The sequence below is a fragment of the Rhinoderma darwinii genome, chromosome 13 (assembly GCF_050947455.1).
Source record: "Rhinoderma darwinii isolate aRhiDar2 chromosome 13, aRhiDar2.hap1, whole genome shotgun sequence".
Taxonomy (NCBI): domain Eukaryota; kingdom Metazoa; phylum Chordata; class Amphibia; order Anura; family Rhinodermatidae; genus Rhinoderma; species Rhinoderma darwinii.
The window spans coordinates 58,082,444-58,107,096 of NC_134699.1; the positions used below are offsets into that span (position 1 = coordinate 58,082,444).

Here is a 24,653-nt window from a genome sequence, read left to right on the forward strand (position 1 = left end):
CCTAAGACCACACACAGTTTTACTGCACAATTGTCTTGCAAGTCCAACCTTGTGTCCTTCAAGCCACTACTATCTTCAGTGTGTAGTAGAACCATATTACTCTCATGGGGCTGCTTTTCCTGTCACTGGGTCACCCAGAGGGTCCTCCCTCTCAGCTACTCAGTAGGGTTCTTGGGGTCAGTCTCAGATTTCACCTAAAAGTCCTTCAATCCCCTGTTTTTGTGCAGAGCTCGGCCTCTCGGCTGCCTGGGAGGGAAGCATGAAAGTTAAAGGCATGTTGGACCCCCAGGGACAAGTCAACCATTATAAATTTCCATACCAAACTAGTACATAAAAAGCGGAGTCACTTTCTAATCCATTACTATACTGATCTTGTACTGATCCTTAGTTACATCCTGTATCATTCCCCAGCGCTGATCTCACTATTCTGCTGGTGGAGTCATTGCGTACATACAGGACCAGAGCCGGCTCGAGGTTTATGTGGGCCTTTGGGTGACACAGACTTAGTAGGGCCCTTTGCGGGGGAACTCATGGCGCCAGTAAAATGTCACTTTGTGCCCCCATATAGACGTTAGGCCCTGTTTGTACCCCCATAAATTTAGTGCCCTCTGTAGATAGTGCCCCACAGGCCCACTCCTCACAGGTAGCGCCACGCAGCCCCCTCCTCCCAGGTAGCGCCACGCAGCCCCCCTCTTCCCAGCGAGCGCCACGCAGACCCCCCCCTCTTCCCAGCGAGCGCCACGCAGACCCCCCCCTCTTCCCAGCGAGCGCCACGCAGACCCCCCTCTTCCCAGCGAGCGCCACGCAGACCCCCCTCTTCCCAGCGAGCGCCACGCAGACCCCCCGTCTTCCCAGCGAGCGCCACGCAGCCCCCCTCCTCCCAGCGAGCGCCACGCAGCCCCCCTCCTCCCAGCGAGCGCCACACAGACCCCCCCTCCTCCCAGCGAGCGCCACACAGACCCCCCTCCTCCCAGCGAGCGCCACACAGACCCCCCTCCTCCCAGCGAGCGCCACACAGACCCCCCTCCTCCCAGCGAGCGCCACACAGCCCCCTCCTCCCTGGTAGCGCAACACAGGCCCCTCCTCCCTGGTAGTGCCACACAGGCCCCTCCTCCCTGGTAGCGCCACACAGGCCCCTCCTCCCTGGTAGCGCCACACAGCCACCCTCCTCCCTGGTAGCGCCACACAGCCACCCTCCTCCCTGGTAGCGCCACACAGCCACCCTCCTCCCTGGTAGCGCCACACAGCCACCCTCCTCCCTGGTAGCGCCACACAGCCACCCTCCTCCCTGGTAGCGCCACACAGCCACCCTCCTCCCTGGTAGCGCCACACAGCCACCCTCCTCCCTGGTAGCGCCACACAGCCACCCTCCTCCCTGGTAGCGCCACACAGCCACCCTCCTCCCTGGTAGCGCCACACAGCCACCCTCCTCCCTGGTAGTGCCACACAGCCACCCTCCTCCCTGGTAGTGCCACACAGCCACCCTCCTTGTAGATAGCGCCTTTGGGGTTCCCTCTAGGAGTGGAATTCCCAACCAGTGTATTGCCGATTGCTCTGGCTGGGGATTCCGCTTCAGGAGAAGCTACTGACGTCACTATCCATATATGGACAGTGTTGTCAGGGGCAACCCCACAGCCAGAATCCCGGGCAGAGCGCTACTAGCACTCTGCCTAGGACACTGCTCTGCTCCTGACAACACTGTCCACATGTGGATAGTGATGTCATTAGCAGAGCTGAAGTCCCAGACAGAGCGCTAGTAAAGAGACTGCTCCTGTACTGCGGCTCTGGGGAAGCCCCTGACATCACTGTCCATATACGGCTAGTGATGTCAGGGGCAACCCCAGAGCCAAAATCCCGGGCAGTGAGCTACTAGCACTCTTCCTGGGACTCCTCCTCTCCTCCTGACATCACTGTTATGGACAGTGATGTCAGAGGCTTCCCCAGAGACAGTCCTGGAGCAGAGCTGCTAGCGCTCTGACTGGGACTCCTCCTGACATCACTGTCTATATAAGGACAGTGATGGCGTGACGACGGCAGTGTCAGAACCCGGCAGCCGAGTGGGCTCCTCCCAAGGGTAGTAGGCTCCGGCACTTACCCGGGTTCGCCGGGTGCCGATGCCGGCCCTGTAACATGACATTACTTATCATATATGGATCCCGAGTTACATCCTGTATTATACTCCAGAGCTGCACTCACTATTCTGCTGGTAGTCACTGTGTACACACATTACATTACTTCTTCTGTACTGATCCTGAGTTATATCCTGTATTATACTCCAGAGCTGTACTCACGATTCTGCTGGTGGAGTCACTGTGTACATACATTACTTATCCTGAGTTACAGCCTGTATAACACTCAAGAGATGCATAGACAAATCTACAGGCTTCATGGTAGGAATCTCCCAGCATTCCTTGCTTGTTCAGTGTATGTAGGGAGTTTCATCTAGTGATTTGCATTCTGGAATGAGTTATCTTTACATCAGTTGCTGTACAGTGATCTGATGAAGAAGAACTAACTGACCCCCTGAGTTATAGTAGTTCAGCTAAACTGTTAGGGGGGTGTCTGACAACAAGCTTGCTGACTGTTTCCAAATGACAATATAGCTCTAAGCTATAACATGGGTTTTAACTCAAAAGGTAATACAAAGTATTTATAAAGCGACTCAACTTTTTGCCTATATAGACTGAAGAAACGTGTTGTACGCCGGACTTGCTATAAAGGGGGAAAAGCACAGCTGGTCTACATAGCTGCGTCCATATAAGTTGCTATACGGACATACGAAGGTATGTCCATATTCACATCCTTCCCTTCCCCTCAGTGTACAATGTAGTGAATGCTACAAAAAAATATGTGATTCTTCCTGGCCATATTATGCTTTAACTCAATTAACCCCCTCCTGGCAAGTCTACGTCTGCGGTCCTAGCACCGACAGCCGGGATAAACTCCTGCCGCAGCGTAAGGGGGAATTATGAGGTGACTGTCGCTGCCCTGTCACTTACCCTGTACACCCCCTGATCCTGACGTGCAGATCAGCGCTTCACGGGCTGCTCCGGGATTATACACACAATCCTTATGCTAAGCTCTAGGAGAGAGCAAAATCTAATCAAAGAGATTCGAGGGCTCGGGCCAGAACTCCTGCTGTGCAGAGGAAGAGATTGAAGTCACGGCATCCGTGGGCAGAGCACAATATGAGTGACATTATACATCCATGACTGTACCTGGTCTTACTAATGTGTGCAAATATGTGATGTATGAGACAATATCGCTTCTACTAGATTTAATCAAAGGGGGCGCTCTACTGCAACAATATGCCCCATTAATACCATGATGCATAGGTGCCCCACACGCTGGCTGCAAAGCTGGGTGACAACTAATAAGGCTGCCACCACAGAAGATGTCACCCACCATTTGTATTGGGTTTACCCATTAGTGGGATTCTACATATCTATTAGCATCAGTGTTTCTTTTCCCATTCATCCCACATTGGCGCACGGACCCCATTTTGCAGGGCAGGGTGTGGTAGGGCGGCATCATACGACATAAATCTCACCAGCACAGGAGGCCTGACACAGTGGCGGTCCATGTGACGCAACAGGTACCAGTTTTCTTGGTTTCGGTGTCTTCTTCCTTCTTGCAGCAGCAGAAGCAGATGAGATAGATGGTGACAAATAGCAGATTGAGGAAAGCACAGACGGCGATGACCAGCGCCCAAAACAGCAGTGACTGCGGGGAAACAAAAAGAGAAACACAAATTTATCCATTTGGGGATGATCTCAACGCCACCCTTGGTTCCCTGGCTGTACCCCTGTCCGAAAATTCAGCGGTGTTGTTTACAATAAGAAAGTCAATCCACTTGTAGCAAATTTTTTTATTGTTCCAAAATGAACAAGTCAGAATATATAACTTCTATCAGAAAGAAAGGCCATTTAATGCACAATAAAAATGTGAAAACCGTTTTGTAATATCTTATTCCTAGGCGGAAATATGATCGCTTGAAGTTCCAGGCCCAAAGCCTGAGTCTGCACTACTGAGAGCGTCTGAAAACATGTCCAGTTCTGACTTCTGTCAGATACAGTATTATTATAGAGAACTTCTGGGGTTCTATATAACCAAATACATCATTGTCCCCACATATACACACAACCGGCGCTATTCAAGCCAGGCAGGATGTAGATATGGATATTGATGGAGACCTTGTGTGGATCCAAATCACCATGACAACACTGCACCGTAGAGAAATCAGAATTGGTCATATCAGAATCTTTCAGTAGTGCAGCCTTAGGCTTTGGGCCTGTAACTTTAAGGGATCATATCTTAAGGGATGATATTAAAATAACGTTTTTACAATTTTTAGTGTAAACCAGGTAATATTTACCTTTACAAACATTCTTAGTTGCTCATAGCATCTTAAATAAATAAACTTTGCAAATAGCCTTGATTAAAAATAATCATAAAATAATCAACCGTTTTGTGCGCACAGCTTCTATGCAGAACTGTTTGTCTCCATGGTAACAGACTACAAACTAACCCTGTGTAGTCTGATCCTGCAGTCATTAACCCCTGTATGTTAGGAAATAGGTAGGGGGACAGGTCGAAAGGAGTATGACTGCAGTATCAGACAAAACAGGGTTTGTTTGTAGTCTGTTACCATGGAAACACATAGGTATCCATTGCAGCTGTAGACACAAAACTATAGGAATTTTTAAATTAAGACCATATGCAAAGTTGCTTAATTTTTCATTTCAGATGCATTTGAGCAATTAAAAAAATAATAATGGGAGCCATAAAGCTAATAACAAGAATAGCGCTGCAGGCCCGATCTTTGACGGAACACGGCAAAAGAGCCAAATGCAGATGTACATTAAATCTAAAAAAGAGAAACCATCATTTCATTGTGAACCGAGCCTTAGGTCTGTATGGGTATTAAGCCAGGAATGTTTCCACTGAGTAACAGCAAGCAGAGATCTTGAAAATGGTAAAGATCTGTAACAAAAAGGACATTAGAAAAGCCAAATCACATCCTTGCACTAGCCGGGTCTGGAAAACGGGTGCGCAGGGGTGCGATTTAGGCAGAAATCTACACTCATGGTAAAAACGCTGCACCGATGGCAAAGGATTATGGGGCTTTTTGTCCAGCTCGTACGTTGCCTGCAATTAACCACATCCCATATTGCTCATCTCTTGTGCTCTGGGATTTCTGTGTAAGGAATTGGTCCTGTGACCTCACTCCAACCCCCCTCGTGACATAAAATATCCAAACCTTGTGATGTCTGTGGGAATCAGGAGGAAGACGTTGGGTATGGGGGGGGGGGGGGGGGCTACATATAGACCTTTATGTTTTGGAAGAATTTCCACCCTCCTCCTGCTTCCTGCCTCTCATCGCTTCCTCTATTCTGCTTCTAATAGAAGATCCAGATTGTTTCTCATTTCAATCAGGAACCCCCCCAGAGATGAAAAGAAATGGAGGAGCAGATAATGGGCACATCAAACGCCCCGGCCCTCAGCGTGCAGCCCCCTGACCTTCCTAGTAAGAAGAGTCTACAGTAAGGAGACATGGGATAGATCGGCAATTAAAGAGACAACGTCCTGGAAAACTGCGAGGGCAGCACCACAAACATGTCACAAGGCTGAGAGAAAACAAACAATTTAACATTACAGAAACATTAGAAATAGAGAAGTGGATACAAGATGTTATAAAGAGCTCACTATAAATGAAACAAAACCCAACGTGCATTTACAGAGACGGCGCGCGAGAGATGACAGGGCGTGCGAAATGACGCGCCAAAGGACGGGGGCGTGCAAAATGACGCGCCAAAGGACGGGGGCGTGCAAAATGACGCGCCAGAGGACAGGTGCGCAAGAGGGCGCGAGGAGACGCGCCAGAGGATAAGGGGGCGCGAGGAGACGCGCCAAAGGATAAGGGGGCGCGAGGAGACGCGCCAGAGGATAAGGGGGCGCGAGGAGACGCGCCAGAGGATAAGGGGGCGCGAGGAGACGCGCCAGAGGATAAGGGGGCGCGAGGAGACGCGCCAGAGGATAAGGGGGGCGCGAGGAGACGCGCCAGAGGATAAGGGGGCGCGAGGAGACGCGCCAGAGGATAAGGGGGCGCGAGGAGACGTGCCAGAGGATAAGGGGGCGCGAGGAGACGCGCCAGAGGATAAGGGGGCGCAAGGAGACGCGCCAGGGGATAAGGGGGCGCGAGGAGACGCGCCAGGGGATAAGGGGGCGCGAGGAGACGCGCCAGGGGATAAGGGCGCGAGGAGACGCGCCAGGGGATAAGGGCGCGAGGAGACGCGCCAGGGGATAAGGGCGCGAGGAGACGCGCCAGGGGATAAGGGCGCGAGTAGACGCGCCAGGGGAATAGGGCGCGAGGAGACGCGCCAGGGGAATAGGGCGCGAGGAGACGCGCCAGGGGAATAGGGCGCGAGGAGACGCGCCAGGGGAATAGGGCGCGAGGAGACGCGCCAGAGGATAAGGGCGCGAGGAGACGCGCCAGGGGAATAGGGCGCGAGGAGACGCGCCAGGGGAATAGGGCGCGAGGAGACGCGCCAGGGGAATAGGGCGCGAGGAGACGCGCCAGGGGAAAAGGGCGCGAGGAGACGCGCCAGGGGAGGAGAGTGAAAGAGCGCGCGATAGGTCAAACGAGAGAAAGAGCGAGTACGTAAGAGTAAGATGGCGAGAAAGAGGGTGAAGGAGCGAGATAAAGTTGGCAGGAGCAAGATAATGAGAGAGGATGAGAGAATGAAGAGGGATTGTACACTTTGATCGCGACGATCACTGGTTACTTGACCAGTGATTAACGGATTGCAGTTTCTCTGTGGAAATGTCCGCGTTATGACAGCTCGGAGCTGCCGGCACAATGTAAAAGAGTCTTTCTAAATGAAGAAATGTCTCATCCCGCAGCCATTGTAAGATTCAACATTTAAAGGGATTCTCCACTACGATGCCCCATAGACCCCACTTCATTAGTCGCTGCAGTAGGAGAAGCCTGGAGGTGCCTGCAGCTTCCCTCAGTAATAACAATTAATCCCCAGGGGTTTCCAGCGGCCACCATCCCCCATATCATGAAAGGTGATAGGAAAACACGAGACTTAATGTTACTGACCGATCCCGGCTCCCGTCCCCTGTACATATAAAGCCATTTCCTCGTTATAAGGAAGAACATGTGAGGATAGAGGCGCCGTCTCCATATTACATTGGTGGTTTGGTCATTGACTGATCCAGACGTAGCCATGTGCGTGTGGTGAAACGCGTCCTGCGCCATCTGTCTCATGTCATGAATCTATAATAATGGTCGATAAAAGAAGCCTCTAAGGCAGCACTTTATACAACACAAACCATGTGTCGCCGGGTGGTGTAAACACTGGGCTGCTGTCATATTAGATGGCGAAGGGAGACACCGCCTGCAACGTACAGGAGCCGCCAGGGCAGTGATGGGGTCTACTATGATAGCAGCTCCAGAAACGGTTTCTTTAATAAACTTAATTGATCGCCAATCATGGCAAAACCCCCATGTGCTACTAATGTGTCATGACCTTTTGTGGTGTTTATCACCTACTGGCTACATTAGGGGAACAGGCATAGTAAACAGCATATGTGGTATCAGGACATGGCCGCCAATCATTGTAAAAACACCCTGACAGAGACAAGCAACACACAATGGGCCAGCCGCTGAAAGCCCCCTCCCCCTCAAGGGCCAGCCACAGCAACAACCCTCCCCCTCAAGGGCCAGCCACAGCAACCCCCCTCCACCTCAAGGGCCAGCCACAGCAACGCCCCTCCCCCTCAAGGGCCAGCCACAGCAACGCCCCTCCCCCTCAAGGGCCAGCCACAGCAACGCCCCTCCCCCTCAAGGGCCAGCCACAGCAACCCCCCTCCCCCTCAAGGGCCGGCCACAGCAACCCCCCTCCCCCTCAAGGGCCGGCCACAGCAACCCCCCTCCCCCTCAAGGGCCGGCCACAGCAACCCCCCTCCCCCTCAAGGGCCGGCCACAGCAACCCCCCTCCCCCTCAAGGGCCGGCCACAGCAACCCCCCTCCCCCTCAAGGGCCAGCCACAGCAACCCCCCTCCCCCTCAAGGGCCAGCCACAGCAACCCCCCTCCCCCTCAAGGGCCAGCCACAGCAACCCCCCTCCCCCTCAAGGGCCAGCCACAGCAACCCCCCTCCCCCTCAAGGGCCAGCCACAGCAACCCCCCTCACAACAGAATAGCCACAGCAACTCCCCTAAAGGTGCAGTCACAGCGACCCTTCCACGACCAGCCCCAATGTCCTTATAAACGCCATCGTCAGTCATCCTAATAGAGCGGGATTGGCACTTCACTAACTTTTTCCCCACTGCTGTATACAGACTAGTCAGAATTAGTACTGTAACTCAAACAGAAAGACAAGGAGGGTCTCCTGCCCTAATAATGGCAGGCACTCAAGACCCGCAACATGCTGAAGAAACTACGGCAGTTTTCAGTGTCGACTCAAACTATAAATTCTGACCCTCTTGAAAGTTTGCCCCAGGCCTCAACCCCATGCCCAGGACATCATGCCTAGGACATTTTGGACACTTTTCTCAACTTCAACTTTTTTAATGATATGCACTTGGGCCCCTCGTGACACCAGATTATCAGTGGTCCCCAAACTCGGAAGTGGGAGAATCAGCTTCAGAGAATAGTCTGCCAGGGTTACATGGACATTTGGAAGATTGGAAATCCAGAAAAAAAACACCCTGAAATACCCCTTCAGACTCTGCTGTACCTGGAAGTAGGTTTATGGTCTTCATTCAAAAAGGATCATCCAAATACGGGCAGGAAATAGGACAACGGAGGAAGGTGATGACCCCCAAACAACGTCCAAAAGTACCCAACCCGGACTATTCATTTCTCAGACGTCTCTCAGGTGTCGGCATCAGGAACGAGGGTTTGGAAAAAATGTCATCTAATAGTTGGCTGGAACTTTAAAGAGTAACTATAGTTTTCAAAAAACTTTTGATATGTCAGAGACACCAGAAGTTTTGATTGGTGGGGTCCGGGTGCGGAGACCCTCGATATCACTGAAACGTAGGTGAAGGAGCGCTTAGCTGAATGCCCGGCATCTTCGGCTGTGATCGGCGCTCCATGTCAGGCTGAAGACACCTCTCATACAACAAGCACCGATCACAGCCGAAGATGCAGGGCGCTCAGCTCAGCGCTCCTGCACCAACGTTTCAGCGTCATCGAGGGTCTCAGCACCTGGACCTCCAACGACCAAAACTCTAAGACATATCAAAAGTTTTCTGAAACTATTGTTACTCTTTAAGGCCATTCCAGGAGCCATGTTTTTAGCAGCTGACCTGTAAGAACAACCCAAAAACTTTGGGGGTCGGCACCAATTTCAAGGTGCATTGTCTATCCAGCCCTGGTGCGGCTTACAGGGGTTGTCTCCAAAAATACAGTGACTATAGTTACAGAAAGTTTCTGACATGACAGACTGTTTGATTGGTAGGAATCCAGGTGCCGAGACCCCCAACTCATGGCTGAAACAAAGGGACAGAAGTGCTCAGCTGATCGTCGGAGAGGCAGGGTTAGCGATGTACAGACTCTATATGAGCCCATATTCCACTCTGATCCGTGGAGAGCCGAGTTAAGCCAATCACAGCTGAAGGGGCACAGCGCTCAGCTAAGCGCTTTGCTCCTTCATTTTAGTGATCGGTGGGGGTCTCAGCACCCAGACTGCCATCGATCAAAACATCTGACCTGTGACTAGGACATGTCAGAAGCTTTCCGAAATAATAGGCCCCCTTTAAAAAGGGACCTCTCAGCTATTCTGACATGTCTGTTTTAGTAAATAAATCTTGAGTATCTTTTCTTAGAACTCTGATTTGTGCCGTTCCTCTGTTACTCCTGGAAAAGTATTGATCAATTGCGAACTGGGCGTTACCCTACGGTCCCTACATCCCCCGATACTGTCCAATCGGTGCAGACATTATCAAACTACATATGGTCACGCCCTAGTGACAAGCGGAATGATAACGACTAGTCGGCAATTAACACATTTCCAGGAGGGATAACAGAGGAACGGCACAACACAAAGTTCTAATAAAAGTAATTTTATGGGGAATACAAGTATTTACTAAAACAGACATGTTAGGAGAGGTTAGAGGTCCCCTTTAAATAACATTTCAATCAGACAGAGCAGCAGTAGCTCGGGAACTGGGAGAACAAGTAGATCACAACCCTCAATAGTGCGGTGGAGAAGTATAAATGGTTATTTGCAGCCATTTCCCATGATTCCCTTCAGTTCAGTTCATTTCCTGAAGTCAGACTGCGGGCAGCCACACATGTAGTATTGCATGGCCCCTACTCTAATGTTAAGGCTTCTGAGCCGGTACCCCTGTCCAGCGGGGTCTTAGTAAGGGAACCTCTAAGAGGTCCATAAAGAACATACGGGGCATATGGACAGGGATTTCTAGCAAGCTAGGAAGCCAACTTGATATAGGAGTCCAGCGCCATTACGCCATTTCTCAAACGTTAACTTCATCGTATTGAACTTTATGGTTATGAAGTGCAATACCAGATGCAGCCTGAGTGGCGCCATTTCTGGAAAGACCTTTTATCTAATCTTATACAGCCCGTTAAATGTAACCTTCATTTACCACTTCCCTTCAGTGTTAGAGGGGAACTCCACTTTTACAGCTGCCTTCTTATCCTGTGGAGTTGTCTTATAAGCAATTTCCTGATCTAAATCTCGTATGTGAATGACAAATAAATCTCCCGGCACCATCAGCAGAATGACGTAAACCGGGATCCAGATAATAGACGTATATAAGGGAATGGCTTGTACTATATATAGGGAGGAGGCTCCGGTAATAAGTGTATATCATTGTTAGAGGCCCAGAATCCCCCCATCTGTCACTTCTATCGAATACTAGATCTGACCTCGGGTATGTTCTCCTTTCATTTCCTGCCTGCTTTTCCACATAACAAGCTGCCGACCCCAACACTGCTCTTCCTGTCAACACCCAGCGCTCCTTCTCCTGGCTGCAGGATGGGGAATCACGAAAACTCAGATTATCCCGTATACTTACAAGAAGACATAAACCAGAAAAAAAAAAAGAGATAAAATATTATAACACATATATATATATATATACACACACACACACACACACACACACACACACAAACACACAAACACACAAACACACACACACACACACACACTATACATTATACCATATTATACTGCATTATGTTATAAACTACACATTATATTATATTACATTATATTTTACAACAGTGGATCACACACTAGATTAGGTTATTAACTATACATTAAATTATACTACAGTATTTTACACACTATATTATGTCATACTATACATTATACTATATTACACTATACATTATATTCTATACATTATACTATTCTACTATACATTATTTATACTATATTACACTACATTGTTTTAAACTATACATTATATACTATATTCTACTATACATTATTTATACTATATTATACTACATTAGGTTATATACTACACATCATAATTTGCTACAGTTTATTACACACTTTATGACAATGTATAATAAACTACACTATACATTATACACTACACATCATTTATTACAGTATATTACACACTATTTTACACTATGTAATATTGTACATTATAATTTGCTACAGTATATTACACACTACACACTATTATGTTATAAACTTTTATGGACAAGAGCGTGTTTCTCGACCGTGTGCTGACACTATGATATTACACCGACACTACGGTATATACTATATTATATAATACATGATATTACACCGACACTACAGTATATATACTATATTATATAACACATGATATTACACCGACACTACGGTATATACTATATTATATAATACATGATATTACACAGACACTACGGTATATACTATATTATATAATACATGATATTACACCGGCACTACGGTATATACTATATTATATAACACATGATATTACACCGACACTACGGTATATACTATATTATATAATACATGATATTACACCGACACTACGGTATATACTATATTATATAATACATGATATTACACAGACACTACGGTATATACTATATTATATAATACATGATATTACACAGACACTACGGTATATACTATATTATATAATACATGATATTACACCGACACTACGGTATATACTATATTATATAACACATGATATTACACCGACACTACGGTATATACTATATTATATAATACATGATATTACACCGACACTACGGTATATACTATATTATATAATACATGATATTACACAGACACTACGGTATATACTATATTATATAATACATGATATTACACCGACACTACGGTATATACTATATTATATAATACATGATATTACACCGACACTACGGTATATACTATATTATATAATACATGATATTACACAGACACTACGGTATATACTATATTATATAATACATGATATTACACAGACACTACGGTATATACTATATTATATAATACATGATATTACACCGGCACTACGGTATATACTATATTATATAATACATGATATTACACAGACACTACGGTATATACTATATTATATAATACATGATATTACACAGACACTACGGTATATACTATATTATATAACACATGATATTACACCGACACTACGGTATATACTATATTATATAATACATGATATTACACCGACACTACGGTATATACTATATTATATAATACATGATATTACACCGACACTACGGTATATACTATATTATATAACACATGATATTACACCGACACTACGGTATATACTATATTATATAATACATGATATTACACCGGCACTACGGTATATACTATATTATATAATACATGATATTACACCGACACTACGGTATATACTATATTATATAATACATGATATTACACCGACACTACGGTATATACTATATTATATAATACATGATATTACACAGACACTACGGTATATACTATATTATATAATACATGATATTACACAGACACTACGGTATATACTATATTATATAATACATGATATTAAACAGACACTACGGTATATACTATATTATATAACACATGATATTACACAGACACTACGGTATATACTATATTATATAACACATGATATTACACCGACACTACGGTATATACTATATTATATAATACATGATATTACACAGACACTACGGTATATACTATATTATATAATACATGATATTACACCGGCACTACGGTATATACTATATTATATAATACATGATATTACACAGACACTACGGTATATACTATATTATATAATACATGATATTACACCGGCACTACGGTATATACTATATTATATAACACATGATATTACACAGACACTACGGTATATACTATATTATATAACACATGATATTACACCGGCACTACGGTATATACTATATTATATAATACATGATATTACACAGACACTACGGTATATACTATATTATATAATACATGATATTACACAGACACTACGGTATATACTATATTATATAATACATGATATTACACCGACACTACGGTATATACTATATTATATAACACATGATATTACACAGACACTACGGTATATACTATATTATATAATACATGATATTACACCGACACTACGGTATATACTATATTATATAATACATGATATTACACCGACACTACGGTATATACTATATTATATAATACATGATATTACACAGACACTACGGTATATACTATATTATATAACACATGATATTACACAGACACTATGGTATATACTATATTATATAACACATGATATTACACCGGCACTACGGTATATACTATATTATATAATACATGATATTACACAGACACTACGGTATATACTATATTATATAATACATGATATTACACAGACACTACGGTATATACTATATTATATAATACATGATATTACACCGACACTACGGTATATACTATATTATATAATACATGATATTACACAGACACTACGGTATATACTATATTATATAATACATGATATTACACCGGCACTACGGTATATACTATATTATATAATACATGATATTACACAGACACTACGGTATATACTATATTATATAACACATGATATTACACCGACACTACGGTATATACTATATTATATAACACATGATATTACACAGACACTACGGTATATACTATATTATATAACACATGATATTACACAGACACTACGGTATATACTATATTATATAATACATGATATTACACCGACACTACGGTATATACTATATTATATAATACATGATATTACACCGACACTACGGTATATACTATATTATATAATACATGATATTACACCGACACTACGGTATATACTATATTATATAATACATGATATTACACAGACACTACGGTATATACTATATTATATAACACATGATATTACACAGACACTACGGTATATACTATATTATATAACACATGATATTACACAGACACTACGGTATATACTATATTATATAACACATGATATTACACAGACACTACGGTATATACTATATTATATAATACATGATATTACACCGACACTACGGTATATACTATATTATATAACACATGATATTACACCGACACTACGGTATATACTATATTATATAATACATGATATTACACCGACACTACGGTATATACTATATTATATAATACATGATATTACACCGACACTACGGTATATACTATATTATATAACACATGATATTACACCGACACTACGGTATATACTATATTATATAACACATGATATTACACCGATACTACGGTATATACTATATTATATAATACATGATATTACACAGACACTACGGTATATACTATATTATATAATACATGATATTACACCGGCACTACGGTATATACTATATTATATAATACATGATATTACACCGACACTACGGTATATACTATATTATATAATACATGATATTACACCGGCACTACGGTATATACTATATTATATAATACATGATATTACACCGACACTACGGTATATACTATATTATATAACACATGATATTACACCGACACTACGGTATATACTATATTATATAATACATGATATTACACCGGCACTACGGTATATACTATATTATATAATACATGATATTACACAGACACTACGGTATATATACTATATAATACATGATATTACACAGACACTACGGTATATACTATATTATATAATACATGATATTACACCGACACTACAGTATATATACTATATTATATAATACATGATATTACACCGGCACTACGGTATATACTATATTATATAATACATGATATTACACAGACACTACGGTATATACTATATTATATAATACATGATATTACACCGACACTACAGTATATATACTATATTATATAATACATGATATTACACCGGCACTACGGTATATACTATATTATATAATACATGATATTACACCGACACTACGGTATATACTATATTATATAATACATGATATTACACCGACACTACGGTATATACTATATTATATAACACATGATATTACACAGACACTACGGTATATACTATATTATATAATACATGATATTACACCGGCACTACGGTATATACTATATTATATAACACATGATATTACACCGACACTACGGTATATACTATATTATATAATACATGATATTACACAGACACTACGGTATATACTATATTATATAATACATGATATTACACCGACACTACAGTATATATACTATATTATATAATACATGATATTACACCGGCACTACGGTATATACTATATTATATAATACATGATATTACACCGACACTACGGTATATACTATATTATATAATACATGATATTACACCGGCACTACGGTATATACTATATTATATAACACATGATATTACACCGACACTACGGTATATACTATATTATATAATACATGATATTACACCGACACTACGGTATATACTATATTATATAATACATGATATTACACAGACACTACGGTATATACTATATTATATAATACATGATATTACACAGACACTACGGTATATACTATATTATATAATACATGATATTACACCGGCACTACGGTATATACTATATTATATAATACATGATATTACACCGGCACTACGGTATATACTATATTATATAATACATGATATTACACCGACACTACGGTATATACTATATTATATAATACATGATATTACACCGACACTACGGTATATACTATATTATATAATACATGATATTACACCGGCACTACGGTATATACTATATTATATAATACATGATATTACACCGACACTACGGTATATACTATATTATATAACACATGATATTACACCGACACTACGGTATATACTATATTATATAATACATGATATTACACAGACACTACGGTATATACTATATTATATAATACATGATATTACACCGACACTACAGTATATATACTATATTATATAACACATGATATTACACCGACACTACGGTATATACTATATTATATAATACATGATATTACACCGGCACTACGGTATATACTATATTATATAATACATGATATTACACCGACACTACGGTATATACTATATTATATAATACATGATATTACACCGACACTACGGTATATACTATATTATATAATACATGATATTACACCGACACTACAGTATATACTATATTATATAACACATGATATTACACAGACACTACGGTATATACTATATTATATAATACATGATATTACACAGACACTACGGTATATACTATATTATATAACACATGATATTACACCGGCACTACGGTATATACTATATTATATAATACATGATATTACACAGACACTACGGTATATACTATATTATATAATACATGATATTACACCGACACTACGGTATATACTATATTATATAATACATGATATTACACCGGCACTACGGTATATACTATATTATATAATACATGATATTACACCGACACTACGGTATATACTATATTATATAATACATGATATTACACCGGCACTACGGTATATACTATATTATATAACACATGATATTACACCGACACTACGGTATATACTATATTATATAATACATGATATTACACAGACACTACGGTATATACTATATTATATAATACATGATATTACACAGACACTACGGTATATACTATATTATATAATACATGATATTACACCGGCACTACGGTATATACTATATTATATAATACATGATATTACACCGACACTACGGTATATACTATATTATATAATACATGATATTACACCGACACTACAGTATATACTATATTATATAATACATGATATTACACCGGCACTACGGTATATACTATATTATATAATACATGATATTACACAGACACTACGGTATATATACTATATAATACATGATATTACACAGACACTACGGTATATACTATATTATATAATACATGATATTACACAGACACTACGGTATATATACTATATTATATAATACATGATATTACACAGACACTACGGTATATACTATATTATATAATACATGATATTACACCGGCACTACGGTATATACTATATTATATAATACATGATATTACACAGACACTACGGTATATATACTATATTATATAATACATGATATTACACCGACACTACGGTATATACTATATTATATAATACATGATATTACACCGGCACTACGGTATATACTATATTATATAATACATGATATTACACAGACACTACGGTATATACTATATTATATAATACATGATATTACACCGACACTACGGTATATACTATATTATATAATACATGATATTACACCGGCACTACGGTATATACTATATTATATAATACATGATATTACACAGACACTACGGTATATACTATATTATATAATACATGATATTACACCGGCACTACGGTATATACTATATTATATAATACATGATATTACACAGACACTACGGTATATACTATATTATATAATACATGATATTACACCGACACTACGGTATATACTATATTATATAATACATGATATTACACCGACACTACGGTATATACTATATTATATAATACATGATATTACACAGACACTACGGTATATACTATATTATATAATACATGATATTACACAGACACTACGGTATATACTATATTATATAATACATGATATTACACAGACACTACGGTATATACTATATTATATAATACATGATATTACACCGGCACTACGGTATATACTATATTATATAATACATGATATTACACAGACACTACGGTATATACTATATTATATAATACATGATATTACACAGACACTACGGTATATACTATATTATATAACACATGATATTACACCGGCACTACGGTATATACTATATTATATAACACATGATATTACACAGACACTACGGTATATACTATATTATATAACACATGATATTACACCGGCACTACGGTATATACTATATTATATAATACATGATATTACACAGACACTACGGTATATACTATATTATATAATACATGATATTACACCGACACTACGGTATATACTATATTATATAATACATGATATTACACAGACACTATTATTACACCGACACTACGGTATATACTATATTATATAATACATATTACACCGGCACTACGGTATATACTATATTATATAATACATGATATTACACCGACACTACGGTATATACTATATTATATAATACATGATATTACACCGACACTACAGTATATATACTATATTATATAATACATGATATTACACCGGCACTACGGTATATACTATATTATATAATACATGATATTACACCGACACTACGGTATATACTATATTATATAATACATGATATTACACCGACACTACAGTATATATACTATATTATATAATACATGATATTACACCGACACTACGGTATATACTATATTATATAATACATGATATTACACCGACACTACGGTATATACTATATTATATAATACATGATATTACACAGACACTACGGTATATACTATATTATATAATACATGATATTACACCGACACTACGGTATATACTATATTATATAATACATGATATTACACCGACACTACGGTATATACTATATTATATAATACATGATATTACACAGACACTACGGTATATACTATATTATATAATACATGATATTACACAGACACTACGGTATATACTATATTATATAATACATGATATTACACCGGCACTACGGTATATACTATATTATATAATACATGATATTACACAGACACTACGGTATATACTATATTATATAATACATGATATTACACCGACACTACGGTATATACTATATTATATAATACATGATATTACACCGACACTACAGTATATACTATATTATATAATACATGATATTACACAGACACTACGGTATATACTATATTATATAATACATGATATTACACCGACACTACGGTATATACTATATTATATAATACATGATATTACACAGACACTACGGTATATACTATATTATATAATACATGATATTACACAGACACTACGGTATATACTATATTATATAATACATGATATTACACAGACACTACGGTATATACTATATTATATAATACATGATATTACACCGGCACTACGGTATATACTATATTATATAATACATGATATTACACAGACACTACGGTATATACTATATTATATAATACATGATATTACACCGACACTACGGTATATACTATATTATATAATACATGATATTACACCGACACTACGGTATATACTATATTATATAATACATGATATTACACCGGCACTACGGTATATACTATATTATATAATACATGATATTACACCGACACTACGGTATATACTATATTATATAATACATGATATTACACAGACACTACGGTATATACTATATTATTTAATACATGATATTACACCGACACTACGGTATATACTATATTATATAATACATGATATTACACCGGCACTACAGTATATATACTATATTATATAATACATGATATTACACAGACACTACGGTATATACTATATTATATAATACATGATATTACACAGACACTACGGTATATACTATATTATATAATACATGATATTACACCGACACTACGGTATATACTATATTATATAATACATGATATTACAGACACTACGGTATATACTATATTATATAATACATGATATTACACAGACACTACGGTATATACTATATTATATAATACATGATATTACACAGACACTACGGTATATACTATATTATATAATACATGATATTACACCGGCACTACGGTATATACTATATTATATAATACATGATATTACACAGACACTACGGTATATACTATATTATATAATACATGATATTACACCGACACTACGGTATATACTATATTATATAATACATGATATTACACCGACACTACGGTATATACTATATTATATAATACATGATATTACACCGGCACTACGGTATATACTATATTATATAATACATGATATTACACAGACACTACGGTATATACTATATTATATAATACATGATATTACACCGACACTACGGTATATACTATATTATATAATACATGATATCACACAGACACTACGGTATATACTATATTATATAATACATGATATTACACCGGCACTACGGTATATACTATATTATATAATACATGATATTACACAGACACTACGGTATATACTATATTATATAATACATGATATTACACCGGCACTACGGTATATACTATATTATATAATACATGATATTACACCGACACTACGGTATATACTATATTATATAACACATGATATTACACAGACACTACGGTATATACTATATTATATAATACATGATATTACACCGACACTACGGTATATACTATATTATATAATACATGATATTACACCGACACTACGGTATATACTATATTATATAATACATGATATTACACCGACACTACGGTATATACTATATTATATAATACATGATATTACACAGACACTACGGTATATACTATATTATATAATACATGATATTACACCGACACTACGGTATATACTATATTATATAATACATGATATTACACCGGCACTACGGTATATACTATATTATATAATACATGATATTACACCGGCACTACGGTATATACTATATTATATAATACATGATATTACACAGACACTACGGTATATACTATATTATATAATACATGATATTACACCGGCACTACGGTATATACTATATTATATAATACATGATATTACACAGACACTACGGTATATACTATATTATATAATACATGATATTACACCGGCACTACGGTATATACTATATTATATAATACATGATATTACACAGACACTACGGTATATACTATATTATATAACACATGATATTACACCGGCACTACGGTATATACTATATTATATAATACATGATATTACACCGACACTACGGTATATACTATATTATATAATACATGATATTACACAGACACTACGGTATATACTATATTATATAATACATGATATTACACCGGCACTACGGTATATACTATATTATATAACACATGATATTACACCGACACTACGGTATATACTATATTATATAACACATGATATTACACCGACACTACGGTATATACTATATTATATAATACATGATATTACACCGACACTACGGTATATACTATATTATATAATACATGATATTACACCGACACTACGGTATATACTATATTATATAATACATGATATTACACCGACACTACGGTATATACTATATTATATAATACATGATATTACACCGACACTACGGTATATACTATATTATATAATACATGATATTACACCGACACTACGGTATATACTATATTATATAATACATGATATTACACCGACACTACGGTATATACTATATTATATAACACATGATATTACACCGGCACTACGGTATATACTATATTATATAATACATGATATTACACCGACACTACGGTATATACTATATTATATAATACATGATATTACACAGACACTACGGTATATACTATATTATATAATACATGATATTACACAGACACTACGGTATATACTATATTATATAACACATGATATTACACCGACACTACGGTATATACTATATTATATAATACATGATATTACACCGACACTACGGTATATACTATATTATATAATACATGATATTACACAGACACTACGGTATATACTATATTATATAATACATGATATTACACAGACACTACGGTATATACTATATTATATAATACATGATATTACACCGACACTACGGTATATACTATATTATATAATACATGATATTACACCGACACTACGGTATATACTATATTATATAATACATGATATTACACAGACACTACGGTATATACTATATTATATAATACATGATATTACACCGGCACTACGGTATATACTATATTATATAATACATGATATTACACCGACACTACGGTATATACTATATTATATAATACATGATATTACACAGACACTACGGTATATACTATATTATATAATACATGATATTACACAGACACTACGGTATATACTATATTATATAATACATGATATTACACCGACACTACGGTATATACTATATTATATAATACATGATATTACACCGGCACTACGGTATATACTATATTATATAATACATGATATTACACCGACACTACGGTATATACTATATTATATAATACATGATATTACACCGACACTACGGTATATACTATATTATATAATACATGATATTACACCGGCACTACGGTATATACTATATTATATAATACATGATATTACACCGGCACTACGGTATATACTATATTATATAATACATGATATTACACCGACACTACGGTATATACTATATTATATAATACATGATATTACACAGACACTACGGTATATACTATATTATATAATACATGATATTACACAGACACTACGGTATATACTATATTATATAATACATGATATTACACCGACACTACGGTATATACTATATTATATAATACATGATATTACACCGACACTACAGTATATACTATATTATATAATACATGATATTACACCGACACTACGGTATATACTATATTATATAATACATGATATTACACAGACACTACGGTATATACTATATTATATAATACATGATATTACACAGACACTACGGTATATACTATATTATATAATACATGATATTACACCGGCACTACGGTATATACTATATTATATAATACATGATATTACACAGACACTACGGTATATACTATATTATATAATACATGATATTACACCGACACTACGGTATATACTATATTATATAATACATGATATTACACCGACACTACGGTATATACTATATTATATAACACATGATATTACACCGACACTACGGTATATACTATATTATATAATACATGATATTACACCGACACTACGGTATATACTATATTATATAATACATGATATTACACCGACACTACGGTATATACTATATTATATAATACATGATATTACACCGACACTACGGTATATACTATATTATATAATACATGATATTACACCGACACTACGGTATATACTATATTATATAATACATGATATTACACAGACACTACGGTATATACTATATTATATAATACATGATATTACACCGACACTACGGTATATACTATATTATATAACACATGATATTACACCGACACTACGGTATATACTATATTATATAACACATGATATTACACCGACACTACGGTATATACTATATTATATAATACATGATATTACACAGACACTACGGTATATACTATATTATATAATACATGATATTACACCGACACTACGGTATATACTATATTATATAATACATGATATCACACAGACACTACGGTATATACTATATTATATAATACATGATATCACACAGACACTACGGTATATACTATATTATATAATACATGATATTACACCGACACTACGGTATATACTATATTATATAATACATGATATTACACCGGCACTACGGTATATACTATATTATATAACACATGATATTACACCGACACTACGGTATATACTATATTATATAACACATGATATTACACAGACACTACGGTATATACTATATTATATAATACATGATATTACACCGACACTACAGTATATACTATATTATATAATACATGATATTACACAGACACTACAGTATATACTATATTATATAATACATGATATTACACAGACACTACGGTATATACTATATTATATAATACATGATATTACACAGACACTACGGTATATACTATATTATATAATACATGATATTACACCGACACTACGGTATATACTATATTATATAATACATGATATTACACCGACACTACGGTATATACTATATTATATAATACATGATATTACACCGACACTACGGTATATACTATATTATATAATACATGATATTACACCGGCACTACGGTATATACTATATTATATAACACATGATATTACACCGGCACTACGGTAT

The 24,653-nt window shown here is 37.5% G+C and overlaps 1 protein-coding gene across 2 annotated transcripts in view; it reads right to left on the reverse strand.

Moving 5' to 3' along the window:
- TTYH2 (tweety family member 2) overlaps window positions 1-24,653 on the reverse strand; it is a 68,277-nt gene that overhangs the window by 30,081 nt on the left and 13,543 nt on the right. Inside the window, exons 1-2 of one of the 2 annotated variants that reach the window (XM_075845298.1) lie at window positions 3,551-3,628; window positions 49-246 (exon numbers count right to left, since the gene is read on the reverse strand). In XM_075845298.1, the coding sequence (XP_075701413.1) occupies window positions 49-95 (47 nt within the window). In that variant the 5' untranslated portion in view covers window positions 96-246; window positions 3,551-3,628. Of the gene's footprint in view, window positions 1-48; window positions 247-3,550; window positions 3,724-24,653 lie in introns of those variants that run through there. The other variant, XM_075845297.1, reaches the window with a different exon arrangement.